General features: G+C 44.2%; 1 protein-coding gene across 1 annotated transcript in view; it reads left to right on the top strand.

The window, feature by feature from the left end:
• LOC139317666 (histone deacetylase 5-like) overlaps nt 1–25,523 on the top strand; it is a 292,699-nt gene that overhangs the window by 199,125 nt on the left and 68,051 nt on the right. Inside the window, exon 12 of the mRNA XM_070944746.1 lies at nt 13,643–13,670. Within this exon, the coding sequence (XP_070800847.1) occupies nt 13,643–13,670 (28 nt within the window). The remainder of the gene's footprint in view (nt 1–13,642; nt 13,671–25,523) is intronic.

A 25,523-nucleotide genomic window follows, 5' to 3' on the forward strand; every position in this document is an offset into this window, starting at 1 on the left:
CTTCCTCTTCTGGCCGAGCCTCAGTTTTTCCAACTCAGTCTGACAGGAAAGACTTGTTCGAGTTGACTCTTCAATTTAAATTACTTTAAATTACTTTAATAAGGAAATTGGCTATTTTTCAAGAATAAATTGGCTAAATACAAAAAAAAAAGAAGAGCCTCTTTGAAATCGGCTTGGGTGGCTGAAAGAAGGAGCGCAAAGCGTGAGTCAGCGCTGTGCACTCTGCGAGGCAGCGATAAGATCGCTGCTACGGCGGCCATTGCCACGTGGACTTGGATCGCAGTGAGGATCATCAGGCAGTCATCGTTAGCCTCAGGGAGGTCCGAGGCTTCGGATTCCCTCTCGGATTGCTGCTGGAGAGCCGCGGATCACAGGGAGAGAGCACGCTGACTGCGCGGCCGATAGCTGCCATTTTGTTGGGGCGGCCATTTTGTTGGGGCTTACAATGCAGCAAAATATCTTCTTTGGAAGCAGCTGGGCGAAAATTGAAGGAGATCTGCAATTTGGAAGCTTGACCATCTCCTTATCACGCAAGTAAACCATGTTGCCGGTTTAAAAAAAGCGTTTTGTGGCCTTTGGAGTCAGTATTGCAGGCCTTTTGCCCCCTTAACTCCTGGGGTGCCCAGATTATTGCTGCTGCCGCCTAATATTATTGCAAACAAACCGTGTTGCCGGTTTGGCATAATAAGAGCCCTGAACTGCGCAGTGAGTAAATTGTTTCAGTTTGTATTACAATTGTTTTCTGCATCTAACATTCTGTGTTAGTCATGGCAAATAGCAGTGATTCTGAGGGGTCTTCACCATCTCTACATGGAGCTCCCCTTGGGGTGCACCTGGAGGCTCCAACTGGTCCAGAATGCGGCTGCGCGGGGGATTATGGGAGCGACGGGGTGCTCCCATGTGACACCTCTCCTGCGTGAGCTGCACTGGCTCCCGGTGGTCTTCCGGGTGCGCTTCAAAGTGTTGGTGACCACCTTTAAAGCGCTCCATGGCTTAGGGCCGGGGTATCTACGAGACCGCCTTCTGCTGCCAATAGCCTCCCACCGGCCAGTATGCTCGCACAGAGAGGGCCTCCTCAGGGTGCCATCGGCCAGACAATGTCGGCTGGTGATCCCCAGGGGGAGAGCCTTCTCTGTGGTGGCACCTGCCCTCTGGAACGACCTACCCCCAGAGATACACACGATACCAGACCTCCAGACTTTTCATCGGGCCCTTAAAACTCACTTATTTCATCTAGTTAGGCTGGCTTGATCCCATCCTTTTGGTTTTAATTTGTAATTGATTTTAATTGGACTGTTTTAAATTGTGGGCCGAAATCATTTAATATCTTTTAAACTGTTTTTAAATTTTGTGTGTTATGTTTTACCTTGGCTGTTCACCACCCTGAGTCCTGCTGGAGAAGGGCGGCATAAAAATCAAATAAATAAATAAATTAAATAAATAAATCTCAGCCTCAAGCTGAATGTTCTCTCCTTAGCAAACCTAGATTAAGATCTAATAAGCCTTCTGCTAGCACCCAAGCCAAACATTCTAAATCTTCATCTGCAGCAGCTGAAAAGGATGCCCTGAGAAGGCAAAAAGCCTTAGAGAAGCCTTTTTCAAAAGCGCAGCAACAGGCTGCAGCTCCTAAATCCCCTGAGGTTTCTAGGGATAGAGGTGAGCCTACTAATGCCTTACCTGCAGAATCACAGGCACAGGAGGTACAGGAAGATCAACCTAACTGGTCTCCCACTATACCCCAGGAATCACTAGGGTTTCACACAGTTCCCTATCAGGAAGGATTTGTCTTAGCCACAGCTCAGCCTCCTTCTGATTCTTCTCAGGTGCCTGGCAGGCAGCGTGTACCGCCATCTGCCACCTTTACGCCCACAGCAGCGGGTCTTCACCCTCAGGAGCTGGCACAACAAGGTTTATCCTCAGAATTACGTTATGCCATTGTGCAAACCATTACCCAGGGCATTGATGAGGTGCTGGCACAAAGGGGATTGTTGGCTCCCTTACATCCAGGACCTTCTGTGCATCAACATGCACATAGGCATAGAGACTATAGGGAAGAACTATGTCATGATTCTCCATCACTTCACAGTGAGGCTTCGCTGGAAGGAGATGAGGAATTAGGTGAATTTGAAATGTCTGGTGATGAGGGACTTGGCCAAGATAAACCAGCATATACTGGCTTATCCACCCTCATCTCTTTAAGACATTATTGCTTAAAGCAAAAATGACTGCTAATATGGGTCAGATGGACAGGTCTGCTGCAGACCCTAAGGACTCTCAGGATCTTTGTGCCAGTCTCTTTACAGAGCAGGTTTCTACTCAGGAAGTTATTCCTTCTCCAAAAATTTTTGTAGATGTCATTCACAGACAATGGGAACATCCTGTCTCTATTCCAGCACCAAGTGGCATGGATAAAAAGATGTACACAGTGGAAAAGGAGCTTGAGGAGTTCCTCCAAATTCCCACAGTGGATTCTCCCTTGACTAATTTGGCTTCTACTGTCATTCTCCCTTCTGATAATGCGGAAGGTTTGAAGTCTGAGGATAGGAAGGCTGATTTGGCTGCACGCAAAACTCACCAGGCTGCAGCTTGGGCAATTAGATCTGCTACGGTGGCTTCATTCTTTTCTAGAACATCCCTCTTATGGTTAAAGCAGATGCAGGCTAGGATCTCCACAGAGGACGTTTGCCTCCAACAAGATCTCAGTAAGCTGATAGCCACAACGGAATATACAGCCAATACAACTATTAATGCTGCCAAATTTGCCTCTAGAGCTCTGGCATCTAACGTAGCATCCAGACGCTTGTTATGGTTGCGCCAATGGCAGGCGGATACCAGGTCCAAGTGGCGCCTGGCCACAGCTCCCTTTAAGGGAAGTCAGCTATTTGGAGAAGTGTTAGATCCCATCCTGGTGGAAGGGAAAGATAAACGGAAGGTTCTGCCTCAGCTGAATAGGAGGTATGATAGAAGACCTACTCCTTATTACCGTAGGCAGCCCTTTTGGAATACTGAGGCGGGATTCCCCGCCTCCCATTTCCATAGACAATATTCCCACGGGGTGGACAGATCTCAGGACAGGTCAGGATTCCGAGATAGATCTCAGCAGTCATAGTCCAGGCGGCCTTACAGAGGTTCAGGGGGATGCCCCTACCACCGTTCCAAATGACTCATGGACTCAAATCCCTATTGGTGGCAGGTTAAAGATGTTTGCCGACCAGTGGAGGGATACCACCATGGATGCGTGGGCTTTACAAACAGTGACCCTTGGACTAACATTAGAATTTTGTTCCAGACCCCCTCGTCGCTTCATTCAATGTCCCGTGCCCAGGGAGGCCACCAAGAAGGCCATGATGGAGGCCGAAATTCAGCACTTGCTGGACATCAAGGCCATAGAACTGGTACCAATTGGGCAAAGAGGTTTGGGGTTTTACTCCATACTCTTTCTAGTTCCCAAGAGCTCGGGTGGCCAAAGGGCAATATTGAATTTAAAGGACCTCAATGTTCACATAAAATACAAGAGGTTCAAAATGCAATCCCTTCATTCGATCCTGGGTGGCCTCAGGCAAGGAGATCTTTTAACATCCATAGATCTCAAGGAGGCTTACCTCCATGTGCCCATAAGGATATCCCACAGGAGGTTCCTCAGGTTTGCCTTCGCAGGCCACCACTGGCAATACCGGGCCCTTCCATTTGGCCTCTCCTCAGCACCACGCACCTTCACCAAATTACTGGACATGGTAGCGGCACATCTAAGGGCTCATCCCATCCACCTACAGTGTTATCTAGACGATGTGCTGATCCAGTCATCGTCTTTCAGGCAGGCAGAGCTGGATATGCAACTCACGGTCCAGACTCTTCAGGATCATGGCTTCTCAGTAAACTGGGAGAAAAGCCATCTGATCCCATCCACCAGGCTTGTCCATTTGGGGGCAGTGATCGACACTCAGTTGTCCCAGGTGTTTCTGTCTCAAGAGCGAAAAGACAGTATAAGACAGATGGTAATACAGATTCAGGCGTCAGACTCAGTACCCCTACTGCTTCTTTCCCAACTATTAGGGAAAATGATTTCTTGCTTAGCAATAGTTCCCTGGGCTCGGTTACATACCAGGGCCTTACAACGGCTCCTTCTCCCCAGTCAGAGGGCAGGGCGCAGCAACTCACTGTGCAGGATCAGGGTTCCTCCACAGGTGCTTCACTCCTTGGATTGGTGGAAGTCGAAGGCCATGGACAAGGGTTGCCTGTTCCGGGACCCTCCAAGACTGGTCCTAACGTCAGATGCCAGTCTCTTCAGCTGGGGGGTGCACCTGAAGGCCAATGTAACACAAGGGAGGTGGTCTCAACAAGATCTATGCAACGATATCAATTGGCTGGAGATGAGGGCAGCCCATCTAGCGCTCCGACATTTTCAAACCGAGTTGTCAAATCAGCACGTTCTTCTGTTAACGGACAATGTCACGGCCAAGGCGCATGTCAACCACCAAGGGGGCACTCACTCCAGGCTCCTCATGGCTGAGGCGTGGAAGTTGTGTCTCTGGGCAGAGAGGCACCTACTGTCCTTGCAGGTGGAACACATCGCCGGGACGTCTAACTCAACAGTGGATTGGTTGAGCCGAACGACAATAGACCAGGCCAAATGGCATCTTCACCCAGACATCTTCCACCTGATCACGATTCGTTTCAGGACACCGACTCTGGACTTGTTCACCATTCCCCAAAACACTCAACTGCCTCGGTTTTTCACCAGGTTCTGGACTCCGGCAGCCGAGGGGATCAACGCCCTGCATTGCCCGTGGCCGAACGAACTACTGTACGCCTTTCCTCCCATCCCCTTACTCCAGAAGTTGATCAGGAAAATCTTGGAGGAGGAGGCAGAAGTGTTGTTAATAGCTCCGTATTGGCCGAGACATCCATGGTTCGCCGACCTAATGTCACTATCGATAGCTCGGCCCTGGATATTACCACCGCACAAGGTCGCACTCAGTCAGGGGGCCCTTCAACATCCAGACCCTCAGTGGCTCAAGTTGGCCACTTGGCACTTGAGCGGGAGACTCTCCGGAAGGAGCGTTGTAATCTCCACCATCCTGGCATCTAGAAAAGCATTGACAGTCAGGATCTATGATGCCACCTGGGTGTCGTTTTGTCGCTGGTGAATTGGGGTCAAGCTGGTACCGACATCTGTGACCGTACCTCAGGTCCTGGACTTCCTACAACAGGGCCTGAAAAAGAAACTGTCCACTAATACACTTTGTTGACAAGTTGTGGCTCTGGCAACCATTTTACCAGGTGAGGGGCCTGTACCGCTCTCCCATCATCCAAAGGTCCGCAGCTTTCTAAAAGGAGCTGCCAACTTGCTACTGCCAACAATCCACAGGTACCCGACTTGGGACTTGTCATTGGTTTTGCAAGCGCTCACCTTACCTCCTTTCGAGCCCTTGCAGACTACTACACTTAGACTGTTTACCTTTAAAGTTGCCTTCTTAGTGGCGATTACTTCTGCATGTAGGATATCTGAGCTGGCGGCGCTTTCAGTGCACTAGGACTTATGCATTTTTCAACTGGACCGGGTCCTTCTCCGTTTGGATCCTACCTTTGTGCCAAAAATAAATTCCTGGTTCCACAGGGCACAGGAAGTTATTCTACCAGACTTTTGCCTCAATCCACAACATCCAAGAGAAAAGCGCTGGCATACGTTGGATGTTCGCCAGGCTTTGAAATGATACATTAAGCGGACAGCACCATTTCAGCGGACAGAGGCCTTATTCGTGTCATTCCAGCCCACTTCGATAGGGAAAAAGGTATCACCATCTACCATTGGACGTTGGCTCAATGCGTGTATTGCCTTAGCTTATGAACAACAAGCTCGTCCTGTGCCCCGTTGCATCACTGCGCACTCTACTCGAAGCGCGGCCACCACAGCGGCCTGGGCTACGCAGGCATCGATTTTGGAAATTTGCAGGGCCGCCACTTGGGCTTCCCCTTCTCCGTTTGTGAGGAATTACAAGCTGGATCAGTACGCATCTGCGGAAGCAGCGTTAGGGAGACATGTCTTACAGAGAGTCCTGCTGGCTGAAGGGACACTGGACCAATCTGTTTCCCTCCCAACATCAATTTAGCTTGGGTATATCCCATGCTTGGACTCTCCAAGCAGCACACAGGAGAATGAACGTTGGACTTACCTTGAACGTTCCTTCTATGTGCGCTGCAGAAGAGTCCAAATCCCACCCTGGCTTGTGCTGGTCCGGGGTCCAGGAGTGGTCATTTTCGATTAGGACTGTGTCTTCTCTGTTCCAGTTTTTGTTGGAAAAACTGAGGCTCGGCCGGACGAGGAAGGCATGGCCAAAGAAATTCCAACTCAGTGATGACAAGTCAGACTGAATTAACGCATGCTTAGACTCTCCTGCAGCGCACATAGAAGGAACGTTCAAGGTAAGTCCAACGTTCATTTCCTCGCTGATCCAAAGAAAGCTCCCCTGAACAGCAGCAGAGACGGCAGCCATTTTTGGTCAGTCACAAGCTGGGACAACCGGGACACTAAGATCTTGTGCTGGAGTAGTGTGTGGACAGAGCAGTGAACCTGGGTGAGAAAATTTCCAACTGTTACCTTAGAGACTTAACTTAAACTTAAAGTTCGTGGGCGCGATGCAAACTGGTAGTAAAGGTAAGTAGAACCCACCCCTGATTTATTGGAAAAATATATTGGAAAATATAGCCTATAAGGACTATAAATTCAGGGGACTTAGCGATATAAACTTGGGACTGATTAGATCTTACTGATAATTGGTTTTAATGATGTTTATAGAAAGTCAAGATATTGAAAATGTGGTGGAACACTGACATCTATAATATCAAAATATTAGGAGTTAATAAGTATATAAAAGAATATATTATAATTATAATGAGCACATTAAGGTTAGAAATTGGAAGATAAACATTTTGTATTTGTAATTGTATTATTACTGTGAACACTGTGTGAAAAATATGTTAACTCAGTCATTACACTGTCCACAAAAAAATGTCGGTTGTTAAAAAAAAACTGCAAATAAAACTTATACAAAAAAAAAAATATGGTATCGCTCGACTGGCACTTTTGAAACACAACTTTGGGAACAAATTATTTGATATTTTGTGTTTTGGATTTCTGAATTTTGCAATGTTTTAGTTGTTCCAGGTTCTTAAAACAGGTAGACCTTAGTTAGCAACTGCCTCATTTAGTGACCGTTTTGTGGTTGCTAAACAAGGGTTAGCTATATATTGCAGTTTCTATTGATTAGCTTATAGTGCTTACATGTAATTAGTGTTAAAATTTCTCCCAGAGACTGGGACAAAGAGAATTCATTAAGTGTATCTAGTATGATTCCATGGAGGATTCATATTAAAGAATTCTAGAGATTTAGGACAGATTCTTTGCCCTTATATCTCATAGGGTTACTATGTCTGGACTGCAAAAATCTGAAAGAGGCATCAAAGCTTTTTCATTTTTCTATATTTCTTTGGTTGTGAAGGTTTTTTGCAGCTCATTTGTGGTAGTTTTAATATCTGGGCAGCCTTCTTTAAACTGATGTGTGATTAGAAGTCCCATATTCCTAGCCAATATGACCCAATAACCCAAGAACTGATTCCCTATTAAGAACTGATGGAAGAGGAGTGGGGGGCAAGGTGGAGGCAGGGGTGATGTAGGAGATGACCAGGCTGACCTCGAGGGAGGGGTCAAACACGTCATCAGTCACGAGTCCCTTTGCACCCACAAGAGCCATGAATTCGTTATTTACAGTACCGCCAAATTGCTTTGACCATTAGTAGTTCAGATTCTTATAGAGAGCTTCAGCTTACAATAAATCTTTATACTCATTTGAACTGCCTGGATCTCCTGATTTCCCTGGCTTGACAGAAATAGCCCAAATCTGCAGGGATGGAGTCAGGAAGGCTAAGGCTCAGAATGAACTAAGACTTGCAACAAACGCCAAAAGTGACAAAAAAGTTTCTTTCACAACTTCCGGTTTGGTTCCCGTCGCCGAAAGACGGTCTTTCTTCGGACTGCCAGCCCCGTTGCCTTTTACAGCCACTTCGAACAAGGAGAAGCGGCTCGGAAAATTCCAAATCCTTTAGGAATCGCGAATAGAGCCGTCGAGAGTCAGGTAGAGCCCCTGTGAAGCCCCCAGATAGCACCCCTTTGCTTCTGGGGAGGAAACAGGCACGGCTCCCTATCCAGCTCGCCGAGGCTCCGGACAGCGAGGACAATTCTACACATCGTAGAACAAGGCGGCGGGACCAACCTTTCTATTGAAAACAAAGTGAATTCTCCAAACAAACAGGGTGGAATCAGAACTTGAACCACGAAACTGCAAGTATTTATACTAGCCCTGTGACTAACTTTAAAATAAAAGATTGAAAGTCTCCTGAAAATGGCGCCCGGCTTCAGCGTTAATGAGATCTGAAAGCGAAAGTGGATTTGCATAGCTATTTCAACAAGTTACAAAGTAGCATTGTCTGTAACAAGTGAAGGAAAAGGGAATCTCTTTTAAAACAAGCCTGATTCTGATCCAACTTCATCTTTAATTTGACTAAACCTGGTGGAATTTTTCAGAGGACTTTGTGGAGGAGGAAAGGGAAAAAAGACTTCCTTTTTTGAAAAAGTTAGACTACGTGGCAGAATGGCTTCTAAGCAGACTAAACAGGATGTGAAGGCGGCAGGGGGGGGATCCCCCACACACAAGCCTCAACAACAGCCTCCCAGCCAGCAGAGCCAGAAAAAAGAGATAGATCTTGAAAACTTAAAGGATTTTATTGCTCAGGCTTTGATGAGGCAAGATGAATATTTGGATGAGAAGTTTAAAAAGTCACAACAGGAAATTAAGCAGGAGATAAAAGAAATTAAAGAGGTGGTACAAGAAAAATATGACAAGGTGACCAAAAAATTAATGACAGTGGTGACTGGATTGTCAGAAGCAGTTATCAAAACTGATAAAAAAGTGGAGGAATTTAGATCAGAAGTGGATGTCAAAATGAAGGAGGCTGATTATAAAATTTTAAATGTTGACAATAAAATGCAAAGACTTGAAAATGAGATGACAATGATGCAATTCAGGTCTATGGAGTTTGCTATAAGGCTGAGAGGCTTAAAAGAGAATGATAGGGAAGACCTGAGAAAGATCTGTGCTGATGCATTAGCTGTGATGTTAAAGATTAGTCCTGAAGAGATTTTTTGTAAAATGGATAAAGTGTACAGAGTGAATTCTTGGGTGGCCAGACAAAGACAACTGCCTAGAGATGTGGTGATATATTTTACAGATAGAAAAATAAGAAATGATATTCTGCAAAAGTCCTTTGTCTCTGCTGTGCAAGTGGATGGAAAGGAAATTGGAGTTTATAAAGAATTGCCACCTAAAATGTTAAAAGACAGGAAGGATTTTGGATTTCTAGTGAATGAATTAAAAAAACAACAAATCCCATTTAGGTGGGATGCTCCAACTGGCATAATTTTGAGGTTTAAAGGAGAAAGATATTGATTAAATACTGTTGAGAAGGCGGAAGAATTTTATTCTAACTTTTTCAAAGCGAGTTCACCATCCCCACGTACATCTTCTGTGCTGGAGATAAAGGAGAGTGATAAGGAGAAGCCATTTCAGCAAGAGATTGAAGAGCAGTCTAAGCAGTTGGAATTGGAGGCAATGGAAATGCAGGGAGCTACAGGAGGATTTCTGGATGCGCCCCTGATAGATCTTCCTTCAGAAATTGTAACTGAACCACCTAAGACTACAAGAGAAGTGGCTTTGGACCTAGCCCGGATGTGTGAAGCCAAAGATCAGCATATAACTCGAGAAGTTTCTAAGCAAATTAAAGAAAAACAACAACAGGAAAGGACCAAGCCACAGCAATATAAGAAAGGAGCCAAGGGCAATACACAAGAATGTGAAGCCATGGGAGGAGCAAAGCCGAAGACTACCAACCTGGAAAGCCTTCAGCATATGTTCTTATTGCTTCGAGAAGATTCAGATGACAATTAAGTTTTTATCTTGGAATGTGAATGGATTAAACTCACCACAGAAAAGGAAGAAATTATTTAATTATTTGAGACAATTTAACAATGATATTATTTGTCTACAAGAAACTCATATCCGAACACAAGATCAAAAATACCTGATAAATTCAAGATTAGGAACACAATTTATAGCCTCGAATTTGGAAAAAAAGAATGGCGTAGTGATTTACATAAATAAAAGACTGTCAGCTAAAATTATAGAAGCAGATGATTGTGGCAGGTTTATAGCAATTGAACTCTATACAGCATATGGCCCAATTTTGGTGATTGGAATTTATGCTCCTAATCAACAACAAGAAAATTTTTACAAAATTTTGCATTCTAAAATATTGCAATGGGATTATAGATCTATCTTAATCATGGGAGACTGGAATGGAGTAATTGATTCTAAAATAGATAAAAAGAGTTTGGCAAAGTCAAGGATTAGATTACCACAGACTTTTTTTGATATGAAAGAAGATTTGGAATTAAAAGATATTTGGAGAATACATAATCCAAAAGATTTGAACTTTACTTTCTTTTCAGATAGACACAGATCCTTCTCTAGGATTGACTTTATTTTACTATCATCTGATTTACTTGTAAAAACGAAAAGAACAAAGATTTTTCCAAGGACTTTAACTGACCATAGCCCGGTATGGATAGAAATTGAGATGGGAAAGAGTGAGAGAAGATCATGGAGAGTAAATGAAAATTTGTTTAGATATGAAAAGAATATAACAGAACTTAAAAAGCAGATGAAAGAATTTTTTGAAATGAACTTGAATAAGGGTACCCCTATTGAAATTGTGTGGGAGGCGAGTAAAGCATATATGAGAGGGGTACTCATTTATATGAACTCTAAACATAAATTAAATCGACAAAAGAAAAGATCTGAAATGGAAGCAGAAATAAAGAACAAAGAACAGTTACTTATAAAAAATCCAACAGATGAAAGAATACGAGGAGCTATAAAACTTCTGAAAGATCAATTTCAAATGCTTATGGTGGAACAAACAGCAACAAATTTACAATTTGCGAAACATAACACATTTTGTAACGCTAATAAACCGGGCAGATGGTTGGCTTATACACTAAGGAAGAGGCAGAGTACACGGGTTATTGATAGTATTGACAGTGGAGGGAAGGAAATTTCTCAACAAAAATTAATTAAAGAAGTTTTTTTAGATTATTATACCAAATTATATGCCAAAGATGATATACAGAATGGATTTATAGAGAAATATTTAGAAGAAAGAAGAGTTACAAAAATTTCTAGTGAACAAAAGGAGAGAATGAATCATCCTATAACAGCTGAGGAGATTATTGCCGCAATTAAACAATTGAAAACAGCTAAAGCACCAGGGACGGATGGTTTAACTGCGGTGTATTATAAAACTTTACAAACAGAAATTATTGAACATCTTAAAGATTTATTCTGTAGTATACAACAAGGGGGTAAAATACCCCCATCATGGAAAACAGCTTATATTTCATTGATACCGAAAGAGCAAGTAGGTCCTAAAAAACCTGAGAACTTTAGACCAATATCTCTTCTGAATAATGATTATAAAATATTTGCAAAAGTATTAGCCAACAGGTTGATGCCAGTTATTCAAGAGGTGATTCATTATGATCAAACGGGATTTATAGAAGGCAGATATATGAAGGATAATGTAAGGCAAATTATAGATTTATTGGAATATCTTGAGAAGAATAAACAGATCCCTGCAGTGCTGGTTTTCTTGGATGCGGAGAAGGCCTTTGATAGAGTGGATTGGAACTTTCTACTAAAGACTTTAAGAAAAATGGACTTTGGGGATCAATTTATACAGGCGGTTTCAGCACTTTATCAAGAACAAATGGCACAAATTATTATCAATGGAAGTTTGACTACAAATTTTAGTATTGAAAAAGGAACAAGACAAGGTTGTCCGTTATCCCCATTGTTATTTATTTTAACATTAGAAGTCTTGTTGAACACAATACGGGACTCGAGTACTTTGAAGGGAATAGTGATAAGGCAAGAGGATTACAGAATAAGGGCATTTGCAGATGATCTGGTTGTTACCCTAACACAGCCGATGGAATAAATAATCCAGATGAAAGACATTATAGAAGAATATGGTATGGTATCAGGATTTAGATTGAACCAGAAAAAAACTAAGATGATAGTCAAAAATATGACACAAGATCGAAAACAAGAACTTGAAAGCAAGGCAGGTTTTGAAATAGTACCAAAAGTTAAATATTTAGGAGTTCAGGTTGCAGAATCAAATATAAAATTGTTTCAAAATAATTATGAGGTGTTGTGGCGAGAGGTACAAAAAGACATGGAGACTTGGAAAAAGCTGCAGCTGTCTTTACTTGGAAGAATAGCAGCAGTTAAGATGAACGTTTTGCCAAGATTTCTTTTTTTGTTTCAAATGATTCCGGTGCTTAAAAGTGATAAACAATTGAGAGAATGGCAAAGTGGAGTGAATAAGTTTGTATGGAATGAGAAAAAGCCGAGAGTTAAGCTGAAAATTATGCAAGATGTTCCAGAAAGGGGAGGCCTTAAACTTCCAAACCTACAATTATACTATGAAGCAGCAGCCTTGACGCAAGCAAGTGATTGGTTTGGAAGGAAAAAGACTGGAATATTGAATATAGAAAGTTATGATCTTGAATTTGGTTGGCATGCATACTTATTTTATGAGAACAAAGTGGATAAAGTATTCAAAAGCCACATACTTAGAAACTCTCTGATGAGAGTTTGGAAGAAGCACCGATTCAAATGGGATTATAAAATACCGTTATGGTTGGATCTTGGTCATATCATGTGGAATACAAATATAATGTCACTCGGGGGGGGGGGGGGGTTATATAAAGAAGTTCTTTTTTTAGATGCGGGCAGATGGCAACTAAAGACATCAGAAACGCTGTTGGAAGAAGGGATTAATTTAACTTGGTTACAGTATAATCAACTCCAATTGAGATGGAAAGAGGACCAAAAAATTGGTATAATGATGCATGAAGAAGAATTGGTTAGACATATAAAAGAGAAAGGTCCAATGCATATTAAAAGGGTTTATAATGTTTTGCTAGAGAGGGACTCAGAAAATGAATTGGTTAAAGATTGTACGATAAAGTGGGCACAAAATTTTGCAGAACCAGTGATGTTGGAAACATGGGAAAAAATATGGGTCCAGAATGTTAAATTTACACAGTCGCAGAACTTGAGGGAAAACTTTTATAAAATGTTTTATAGGTGGCATTTAGATCCTAAGAAATTGTCTTGTATGTATCCTAATGTTCAACCAAAATGCTGGAGATGTGATTGCTTAGATGCCACATATTACCATATGTGGTGGACTTGTAAGAAAGTGAAGGCCTTTTGGATAAAAATTTGGTGGGTCATGCAAAATGTTTTGAAGAAAAAACTTCAGTTTTCTCCACAACTGTTTTTATTGGGTATAGTTAAGGGTTTTACATTGGGTGAAACAAAGCTGATATTGTATATGGTGACAGCAGCGAGATTACTGATAGGTCAATATTGGAAAAATGAAGCTATGCCTACTATTGAAGAATGGACTTTGAAGATGGCCAATTTTGCAGAGATGGCGAAGATTTCAGCATATTTAAAAGACCGAACTCAAGAGACTTATGTATGGGAGTGGAAAAAGTGGATAGATTATGTGCAGAATAAATACCAAACTAGGAAATATCAGATAGCTTTTAACTGAATGTATTATATAGGGATAGAATAATTGAGTTTTATGAAGGTATAAACAGTATATAGGGGGTGGAGGGGTTCAAGTTTTATAAAATGTGATTTTGATTTGGATTATATTTTGTGGAAGTCACGGGGGGAGGGGAGGGTTAGGGGGGTTAGGGAGGGTTAGGGGGGAAACTGGGGAGAAAATGTATTTGTAAAACTTTTTCAATAAAAAAAAAAGTTTCTTTCACTATGTAAGGAACATGAAGAAAGTCAAGGAAACGATCGGTCCACTAACGGGAGAAGATGGCAAGAAGGTGATGAGCAATAGGGAGAAAGCAGAACTGCTTAATTCCTTCTTTGTATCTGTCTTTACACAAAAGGAAAAAATAGCTCAACCCATCAAAAGCAGCACCATCGGAAATAGAACAGGAATACAGGTGAAGATGGGCAAGTAATTGATAAAAGAACATCTATCTGCTTTGGATGAGTTCAGATGTTTTGGACTAGATGGTTTACATCCCAGGGTACTAGAGGAACTGGCAGATGTGATCCAGGAACTACTAAACAAAATCTTTCAGAACTCATGGAGCATGATGGAAATGGCACAGGACTGAAAAAGAGTAGATGGGATTCTGATCTTCAAGAAGGGGAAAAAAGTGGACCCAGGAAACTACAGATCAATCAGCCTGACATCAATACCTGGGAAAATCCTGGAAAAGATAATCAAGCAGTGGATTTTTTTTTTCAAAAAGTTTTTTTATTTTTATTTCTCATAAGCATATTTGAGTGTATGAGCTTTTATCCATCATTTTCCATTCATATTATCTTTTAACTTTCATTTTTAGTTGTTTGGGGCTGCTCTTTTACCATTTACCCTCCTTTATTTTACCACAACCTTTCCTCTTCTCCTCCATGTCTCTTCCTTCCTCCATCTCTTCCTACTTTCTTCGTTCTTCCTCTCCTTCTCTTTCCTACTTGCCCTTCCCTTCCCCCACTCCTCTCTTCTTCCTCCTTTTCTAACCCTCTCTCCTACTCCTCTTTCCCCTTCCTTTTCTTCCTCTCCTTTTCCCTCTCTTCTATCTCTCCCTCTCCTTTCCTCTCTTCTTCCTTCCTCTCTCTCTACTCCTTTCCCTCTCTCTTGTTGTTTCCCTTTTCAATTCAATCTAGAATGGTATTTGAGCAGCCCCAATTATCTATTTACATCCATCTTCATTTCAGTTTCTAATTTGTTTAGTAATTACATCTGTTTCATCATTTGTGTACACTTTTATAATAATCTCACTTTTTCCCTTCCCCCCCCTTCCCCCTTTTCCCTTTACCTAGGCATCGTCTGGGTTTCTATTCTTCTAATTGTTTTTTCTCTTTTTCATCTTTCCCCTATCTATTTTATCTCCATACCTTTATTCATATTTCTTTTCTAACCCCATTGGCATCCTTCAGTCTCAAGAGACTATGGTATTGTGCTCTGGAAAGAGGTCCTAAAACACCATCTAGTGTGACTAAAAAGGCCAATTCGAGAGTGGCAATCCCTTCCACACTGAGGGCAGATACATTCTGTCCCCTGCCCAGCCCCCAGATTTCACTGGTTCCGGAACTGCCTCTTTGCCTCAGCCTGCCGAACAAGTGTCTCTTCGAATTGGAGAAGGCCATGCTGCGTCTTTAGCCTCCAAGCTGAACAATCAGAAGTCAAGGTTTCCCAGTTGTTAATGTCCATTCCCAGGGCCTTTAGGTTCCTCTTGCAGATATCCTTATATCGCAGCTGTGGTCTCCCTCTGAGGCTCTTTCCCTGCACTAATTCTCCATACAGGAGATCTTTCGGAATCTGACCATCAGCCATTCTCACGACATGCCTCAGCCAGTGTAGACGTCGCTGTTTCAATAGTGTATACATGCTAGAAATTCCAGCACGTTCCAAGACTGCGCTATTTGGAACTTTGTCCTGCCAGGTGATGCCAAGTATTCATCGGAGACAGAGCATATGAAAGGTGTTCAACTTTCTCTCCTGCCGTGTGTAGAGGGTTCAAGACTCACTGCAGTACAAGAGTTTGCTCAGGATGCAGGCTCTATAGACCTGGATCTTTGTATGTTCTGTCAACTTCTTATTAAGCCATACTCTCTTTCTAAGACTGGAAAATGTGGTGGCCGCTTTACCAATACGTTTATTCAGCTCAATATCTAAAGAGAGAGTGTCAGAGATAGTTGAGCCGAGGTACACAAAGTCATGGACGACCTCCAGTTCTTGTGCAGAGATTGTAATACAGGGAGGTGAATCTACGTCCTGACCCATGACTTGTGTTTTTTTCAGGCTGATTGTTAGTCCAAAGTCTTGGCAGGCCTTGCTAAAACTGTCCATAAGTTGTTGAAGGTCTTCAGCAGAGTGAGCAGTGACGGCAGCAGCAGCAGCGAAGAGGAAATCCCGTAAGCATTTCAGCTGGACTTTAGACTTTGCTCTCATTCTAGAGAGATTAAAGAGTTTTCCATCTGATCTGGTCTGGAGGTAAATACCCTCTGTTGCAGTTCCAAAAGCATGTTTCAGCATGACAGCTAAAAAGATCCCAAATAAAGTTGGCACGAGGACACAGCCCTGCTTCACTCCACTTCGAATATCAAAGGAATCTGAAGTTAAGCCATCGAAAACTACAGTGCCCTTCATTTCCTCTTGAAAGGACCTGACGATGTTGAAGAGCTGAGGTGGACATCCAATCTTGGGGAGAATTTTATAAAGGCCGTCCCTGCTAACCAAGTCAAAAGCCTTTGTAAGATCTATGAAGGCTACGAAAAGTGGCTGTCTTTGTTCCCTGCATTTGTCCTGCAACTGTCTAAGGGAAAATACCATGTCAGTAGTGGACCTGTTGGCTCGAAATCCACACTGTGATTCTGGATAGACTCTCACTGCAAGCACCTGGAGCCTCTTCAGTACGACACGGGCAAGCAGCTTCTGTGGAAATTGGGATCGTAGAAACACCCAGGAGCATAGAAGAGTCCAAAGGCAGATGCATGAATAAATATGATAAATGTATTTATTCATATAACAAAACATATTAACTATATACAAAGGCTGTCTTAATATCCATTAGGATAGGGGGCACACAGCGTGTGTGACTACCCTTATCAAAGATCTTGTCTCATGGAGAACAAACGTAAAAGAGAGCTAGGTGGAAAGGTTAGAGGGGGTTTTATACTCAGTGTAAGCCCCTCCTCTCCACATAGGGGTGGGGGCACTTTCTGCCTCCACTAGTGTCTGTATGATATATGTGCCAATGGCTTGCAAATACTTGACAGTTCCCCTCCTTGCGAGCCAATGGCATGCAAACATACAAATGCAATGCACAACAGATTTTACCCTGTGAGACATAACTTTTTACACAGATCTTTGTGCCTATCTGCTGGTAGAGGTTTTGTGAAAATATCAGCTGTTTGATATTTGGTCTGACAATGTGATAAAGATATAAACCCCATCTCTACTAGTTGCCTAACATTTTGATAGCGGATATCAATATGTCTGGACCTTTTTCCCACCGCATAGGCTTTGGCAATGCCTATGGCCCCGGTGTTGTCTTCTATAATTTGGATGGGCAAAGTCGGTGGTGTCCAGATGCTAGAAATTAAGGCATCAAACCATATCAGATCGTTCCCTGCCTCTGATAAGCATGCATATTCGGCCTCAGCGGTGGAGCACGAAACAAATTTCTGTTGCCCCACATGCCAATGGATGGGTGCCTCATTTAATAGTACCAAGAAGCCCGAAGTACTCCTACGTGTCTTGGTATCTCCGGCCCAGTCCGCATCCGCGAAGCATTTTAATTGGGCCTTGTCTCTATTCTCAGGTTCCAAGCGAAGCACATAATCTGCTGTGGTCTTGAGATACCTTAATAGCTTTTTTAATGGCCAACCAGTAGAACTGGGTAGGATGTTCCACTTGTCTAGATAGCAGATTTACGGCCAGGGCAATATCTGGACGGCTCCAGTTACTTATATATAGTAATGAGCTGATCACTGACCTAAATAGAGTATTATTTTGGAACTCTGGGCTATCCTTGTGTGCCAATCCATAATAGTCGGTCTGCATTGGGATAGCCGTTGGCTTGCTATCTTCCATTTTACATTTCACCAAGAGTTCCTCTATCTTTTCCTTTTGGGAGAGAGCAAAACCTTTTGGTGTAGTGATGATTTGTACGCCTAGCTACTTGTCCACATATCCTAAAGACTTTAGAGTGAACTTTTTTTGTAGGGTCCTGGCAAATATAATACTTCCCCCCTTGTCAGGCCCTATATATAAAAGGTCATCGACATACACTAGGACTTTCTCCAGCCCCCCTTTGGTATCCCTTGTGAAGGTACATTTATCAGCTGGAGATGGATGGAAACCCAGTGATTTGAGAGTTTTAGTTAGGCATTTGTACCACAGTCTGCCTGATTGTTTGAGGCCGTACAAACTTTTCTTCAGAAGCCAGGTGTGGCCTTCCTGCCGTTGAAATCCGGGGGCACCTCTGACGTAAATTTCTTGTTTTAGATGTGCGTGTAAATAAGCAGTTTGCACATCAAATTGAAAAATGTGTTCCCCATGTGCTGCTGCGGTGACCAAAGCAGCCCTCACACTTTCCGCTCTCACGGTGGGGGAGTATGTTTGATCAAAGTCCTGCAAGTAGCGCTGTGCGTAGCCTTGTGCTACCAGCCGGGCCTTATAGAGGAGGTTGTTGTTGGGCATTGGCTTGACCTTGTAGACCCAACGGGTGCCAATTGCTTTCCTCTTTTTGGGGACTTCCATGGGGATGAAGACTTTCAATTTTTTGAGACTGTCCATTTCCCGCTCCATTGCCACCCTCCACCTGCGCTGTTCTTCCTCGGGAAGCTGAAGGACATCTGAGTACGTTTTAGGGGCCATGGTAATGCTGTTGACCGAGGCAACACAGCCAATGTCCAACCTTTTGGGTGGCACCCCTTTATTGGAGCGTTTTGACCGTCTGGGAAATTGCCACTCACCATCATCATTGTCATCCAGAGCATCGGTGTCAGAATTGGAGCTGCCGGAGGTATCTTTCCAATCAAAATGGGGCGGGCCTCTGTCCCAGGCGCTGCGAAGATATGGTCGTTTAGGTGAGGCAGGAGGTGTGAAGTCACCCAGGGATTCCTTGTCTGAATCGTCAGAGTCAGGTAGGGATTCATCACCATCTGGATCTTCGCTGGTCAGTTGCTTGGAGTTTGTTGGTTCATCCTCTTCAGGTGGTGCTGGTTGTTCAGTGTCGCTTCTAATAGGGGAATAACCGGGTTCATTGGAATGAATTTTTGACCAATTTGACCCCTCCTCAAAGGAAGCTGATCTAGAGACAATGACAAGGTTATTTTTGTCTACAAACCTAGAGGCCTTGCTGCCGGTTGCATAACCTATAAATCTGAGCCTCCTTGATGCCTTGCCCCCCTTTCTTCTGAGGTGCTTGGGAATATGGACCCAGGCATAGGAACCAAAAATTCTCAGGTGTGAGAGGCTAGGTTTCCTTCCATGAACCAGGAAGTATGGGGTTTGGTTAATGGCACTACTCCACGTCCTGTTGACTAGATAATTAGCCATTTTGACCGCTTCTGCCCAAAAAACTTGGCTCATGTCAGCATCTGCAAGTAGGCAGTTCATGACATTCTGCAGCACTCCATTTCTCCTTTCTACAATGCCATTCTCGGACGGAGTTCGAGGGGATGATTTAAAATGGAGGATACCTCTCTCCTTCATCCACTTTTCAAAAATCTTGGATGTAAACTCAGTCCCCCTATCACTCTGCACCTGGGCGATGCACACCTTGTGTTGCATTTGGATTTGGTTGTAAAGATATTTGAAGTTGGTAAAGACTTCAGTTTTGTCCTTTAAAATAAATACATGGCCATAACGAGAGTAATCATCTACTACTGTTAAAAAATAACGCCCCCTACCAAGGGAGGGTCTAAAAGGACCAACCAAATCCATGTGTACCAGCTGATAAGGGTACCTTGCACGACGGGAAGAGACCTTAGGTATAGCAGCAGTTTTAGATTTTGCTGCCTTACAGATGGCACATTCCAAATAGGCATTACAATTCTTTATCTTAAGTCCATCAGAAAAATCTTGCATTTTCTTAATAACCGGGAAGCTGGCATGCCCAAGCCTGCGGTGTAATATATGAGCACAATCCAAATGTAAAGGTTTACCCATGCATACTTTGTCAACCTTATGTATCTTACCATTACAAGCCTTGGTCTGTTCAGTAATGAGAGTAGGCACTGGATTAATGGTCACCTTAGAGTTCCTCAGGGTTGGCTGAGGAGTTGTGACCTTAATGGGCTCAGCCTTAATGGCTTTGGATGTCCTAGGAGTTGGTTTAAAAGCTTCATTGGTTTTAGGTCCAGGGTCCTTGGGTTTGGACCACCTGGGGGCTGGCACAGAAGCTTTCTGCTCTATCTGGGCGTTAGCTCCCTGAGCCCTCTTGTTAGGTTTCTTGTGCCTTTTGACCTTTGCTTTTGGGGAAAAATAAGGCAAATTGTTGATTTTTACAATATCGCCAACAACACCCCCATTTTCGAAAACATAACCTCCACCCTTCTCAAAAACCAGTTTTACATTTTTATCCTCAGTCAATTTTAAGATGCTTAAAAGGTTGTTCTTGATTGAGGGAACATACAGTGCCCCTGGGACATCTCCTATACCAGGCACATTGATCACGCCTTCCCCAGTTACCTCTGCCTTGTCCCCAGTGGCAACTTTTACTGAGGACTTGAGTGGGTGTAAAACCTTAAATCGTGGCTTCGTGTTGGCTATATGCGTTGATGCACCTGAATCAAGAAGCCACAGCCCCTCAGCATCCTTTACCTGGGAGGTGTGATTGTCACTAGTGACACTACAGAATTGGTATCCTTTATGACCACCTCCCCCTCTTCCACGGCCTCTTTTATTTTTATTGTGCTTAAGTCCAGCCGTGTTGGCTCTAGAGCGAGGGCACTCCCTTTTAAAGTGACCTTGTATGCCACAGTCAAAGCAGGTGGGAAGGGTATTAATCCTTTCACTTGTGTCCTGGCGCCTCCTCTGAGGCCTAGGCCTGTGATATGCCTCCTTCGTTTCTTGTTGTTCCTCATCTCTGCGCCTTAAATCTTCCTCAATAAAGCGGCCAGAAAAGTATTCTATATTTCTTTGTTCCCTAGAAACCCCTTCTAGAGAAATAATAAAGGGACTCCAGGATTTGTCTAGGGAGTTCAACATCACACTAATTAAAGTGGATTCAGAAACAGGCTCCCCCCTCTGTATAAGTTCATCCCTCATGGCTTTAAGCGTTGCCAAATGTTCCCCCATTTTGACACCAGGTTTGAGTTTATAGTTATGGAAAATTCTTGACAATCTGCTGGTTGCAGCCATATTGTCACTATGGAACAAATTATATAGGGCAGTCCAAACTTCCTGAGCTGTGAGGCCATCTGAAAGACTGGCATACAGGGCTGTGTCTATAGAACTTAACAGGGTTGTGTAAGCTCTTTTATGCAGGAACTCAATTTCAGGGCTCCAAGGTAAAGGGGGTGGTCTTTTGATCATGTCCAGAGTATTTTCTCTTAAGAGAATTATCTGAATCTCTTTACACCATTTTTTAAAATTCTGACCACTTAAATGTAATTTTTCAAAATTATTTGGCAAAGTTACAAAATTATTGCCATTAAACTGCATGGGGAGTTGTTCAAATGGCTGAAAAGAGCCTGTTGTGAATGGTATTGGGATCCCTAAGCCTGGGATCAATTGCTTAGGTCTGGCTCCTTTTTGTAGTCCTTCTGTAGTTTGAAGCAACTGGGCACGTGCAGGAAATGGAGCATGCTCCAAAGCCTTTTCTTGTTGGAGCTCCAATCTCCCTCTCTGAGCTCTGAAGTCAGGTCTGGCTGGAGCTTCAGGGTAGGCCCGAACATCATCTGGGTGGCGGGGAAGCCTTGGAGGAGTGGGAAGAAGGTCTGGAGATCTTTCTGGAGACTGGAGGCCCATCAGATGAGGTCCATGGGCTGGATAGGCCTGGAAATGTCTCTGGATCTCCTCTTCTCCATCAGAGGAGCAGGATTGCAGCTCCGGATCATCCCAGCAGAGCCGGAAAGGTGCGGAGGCCTCAGCCTGGGCCTCCCTGGAGCATTCAGTGAATGGTGAGCGCCTCTGCAGTGGGGGGTGGGAGGCTGCAGGTCCATCTGGGTTCCTCCAGGGGTGGGAGGTTGGATTTGGGGCCCTCCTTGAGTGGGCAGCTGGGTCTGGGACCTCGGGGGGGCCAGTGAGTGGTTGCTCCATAAGTTGCAGGGCAGCGACCAGGGCCTCTATGGCCTCTTTGATGTTTGCCATGGCAGGCGGGGCCTGGCAAGGGGCTTGTGGGTTCGGGGTGGTCCTCTGGGCCGCTGGAATGCTGAACTGACTGGCTGGCGTTGTAGGCCTGGGCTGTGGAGCTGGGGATGGCCTGGCTCGTGGTTCTGGCAAAGTGCCCAGGGGAGCAGCCATCTTGGAGGAAGTTGCCTCCGGAAGTGGCCTGGCGGCCATTTTGTTTGGCGGGAAACTGGGTGGGGGGGCAGTCTCTCTGGCGGCAGGCGCAATCTTGGAGAGATCAGGCAGGGGAGTCCTTACCGGGATGGCAGGCATCTCTGGTGCTGCCTCCTCAGGCCTCTTTCTGGCTGCTGCCCTTGTCTTCAGGAGGAAGGCGAGCGCTGCTCTGCACTCCTCTTCTGACATCTCAGCCACTTGCCTGTCCAGGCTTTCATCTGGTCCTTCTGCCCCCTCTTCATCAGAGCTGAAGAAGCCTTCTCCAACATTGCCTGGCTCGGCCCCTGGGATCTCTTGCTGCATCTGGGTGGCCTCTGGCTGCCAGGGTGTAGCTGGATGGAAACCCCCTTCAATGTTTTCCATCGTTGATTCAGACTGGGGCTGCTGTGAAGTTCTCCTCCGTTGAAGGCCTCTGGTCACAACAGGAGAGCTTCTCTCACAGGTTATTTTGGAGGGCATCTTGCCTTTTCAACAGCTCCTGGAATGGAGTTCTGCTACCATTCCCTCTGCTACCAATCTGTGGAAATTGGGATAGTAGAAACACCCAGGAGCATAGAAGAGTCCAAAGGCAGATGCATGAATAAATATGATAAATGTATTTATTCATATAACAAAACGTATTAACTATATACAAAGGCTGTCTTAATATCCATTAGGATAGGGGGCACACAGCGTGTGTGACTACCCTTATCAAAGATCTTGTCTCATGGAGAACAAACGTAAAAGAGAGCTAGGTGGAAAGGTTAGAGGGGGTTTTATACTCAGTGTAAGCCCCTCCTCTCCACATAGGGGTGGGGGCACTTTCTGCCTCCACTAGTGTCTGTATGATATATGTGCCAATGGCTTGCAAATACTTGACAGCTTCCCTACAACACTAAGAAGAGAGATGCCACGGTAGTTGTTACAGTCACCCCTGTCACCTTTGTTCTGTTCTGTCCCCGTCCTACACGCACACACACCAACAGACGTCCAAGAGTTAAAAACCAAACCAGCCGACAAAATCCTTTTCCTTATGATAACGGAACTTGGCAGCAACCTAGTGGCTGCCTGCCAAAAGTTTATTACTTACGAAGGGAAGAGATAACTTCTCTCCGCTTCTGGTACATCAAAGTAAAATGCTCAATAATTACAGAGTAATTCAAGTCCAAATATAATCCAGCAAAGTCTATAGCAAAAGTCTGGCAATGCAGAATGGTGTGGAAGCTTTCAGCTTTGTTCATCACAAGGCTTGACTGGCCACCACGCTCCCTTTTATACCCTGTGGGGTGTGGTCCAGTGACTCAGCCTAATCTCTGGCATGCCTTTTCTTCTGTTGCGCGCGCTTATCTCTGCGACACTGGCGTGGATCCAGCCAAGACTCATTACTCTCATCACTGTCCACCTGTGGCTGTGTGGATGTGCTTGGCCCCGGCCCTATCTCTTGCCCTTCGGCAGAAACCGAAGGCATTGCCAAAGAGGAGGGTCCTGGAGAGGGAGGCCTTGCCAACTCCTCCCCTTCACTCTCGGAGTCCTCTCCTGCCGATGACACAGGCTCAGGTAACGGAGCCACAACATGTTCTTGTACAGTGTGACGATATTTGCATCCTTCATGTCCTGTGGTGCTCCACCTTCCCTCCAACAAAGACAGAAGATTTCATGCAGTTCAGTGGAGATGTTCTCTGCAGCACTTCAGAACTTTGGCAGGAATGTTATCTTTCCTGGGTGCCTTGCCAGAGGCAAGGGAGTCCAGGGCCGCATTTAGTTCTTCTAAAGTTGGTTCACTGTCAAGCTCCTCCAAGACAGGCAGGCGCTCAATGTTATTTAATGCTTCTTCAGTTACCACATTTTCTCTGGAATATAACTCAGAGTAGTGCTGCACCCAGCGTGCCATCTGCTGTACTCGGTCCTGGATAACCTCACCTGTAGCAGACTTCAGAAGGGCAGATTTCTTCTGTGTTTGACCTAAAGCCTGCTTGATGCCATCATACATCCCCTTGATGTTGCCTGTGTCAGCTGCTATCTGGATCCGAGAGCAAAGCTGCAGCCAATAATTGTTAGCACATCTCCTGGCGGTCTGTTGGACTTTGCTACGAGCAGCTCACAGAATCTGTAGGTTGCGCTCACTGGAACAGGCTTTATATGCAATTAGAGCTCTCCTTTTTTTCCTCGATGGCTGATGTCAACTCCTCTGAATGGGCTTCAAACCAATCTGCTGTCTTTCTGATCTCCTTACCAAATACTGACAAGGCGGTGTTATAAACAGCATTCTTGAAATATTCCCATCATTCAGATGCATTTACTTCAGCCGGGTCTAGGAGAGTTTCCTTGAGTGCTTGTGCAAATTCCTCCACTTTGCCCTGATTGCGGGTCTTGTTGATGTCAATTTGTGGTCTTCCTTCCTTCTTCGAGTGATGCAATCTCTTTGTTTGCAGTTTTATTCTGCTGCACACCAAGGAGTGGTCTGTATCGCAATCAGCACCCTGATAGCTGCGTGTGATTGTAATATTGGGGAGGTTGGAGCGCATGGTAAGAATCAAGTCGAGCTGGTGCCAATGCTTCGATCTTAGATGTCTCCAAGAGACTCTGTGTTGAGGCTTTGTTTTAAAGTATGTATTGCTAATGCAAAGACCATAGTAGCAGCAAAATTCCAGCAGTCGTTGGCCATTTTCGTTAATCTTTCCGACGCCAAACTGACCTAAACAAGTGGGCCAAGAACTATAATCAGCTCCAACTCTGGCATTAAAATCGCCAGGGATAAACAGTGGTTCTTTCTCAGGGATTTTCTTGATAGTATCAGCCAGATCGTCGTAGAATTTGTCTTTGGATTCTACTGAAGATGATAATGTCAGATCATATGCCCTAATAAGAGTAACCAGCCCTGCTGATGAGTGGAGCTGCAAGGACAGAATTCTTTCACTTCCTGCAGCAGGTGGAGTAATGGATCCTAGTAGGGTGTTTCTGACCATGAAGCCAACCCCATATTCCCTAGACTTGTTTGATGGTTTTCCCTGCCAGAAGAATGAGAAGTTTTTCTCTTTAATAGATCCCGAGTCTAACAGTCTTGTCTCTTGAAGGTTAATGGTGTCCATCTGCAGTCTGCTCAACTCCATGTCAATGGCAGTTGTCTTACGTACATCATCTATCTCTTGTAAATCATCAGAAAGGCCGGGGGTCATTGTCCGAACATTCCAGGTGCCCAACTTTAGGGTAAAGTTTTCTTATGTTTGTTGCATGGTGCAAAGTTATCGATCTGCTTGTCGGCTTTGACCCTAAACCCCGCGCACCCTGTGAGGTTAACAGACCATGGCGGG

Source organism: Pituophis catenifer, unplaced genomic scaffold, assembly GCF_029215685.1.
Source record: "Pituophis catenifer annectens isolate HBS135680 unplaced genomic scaffold, rPitCat1.0.hap2 SCAF_5, whole genome shotgun sequence".
Taxonomy (NCBI): Eukaryota; Metazoa; Chordata; class Lepidosauria; order Squamata; family Colubridae; genus Pituophis; species Pituophis catenifer.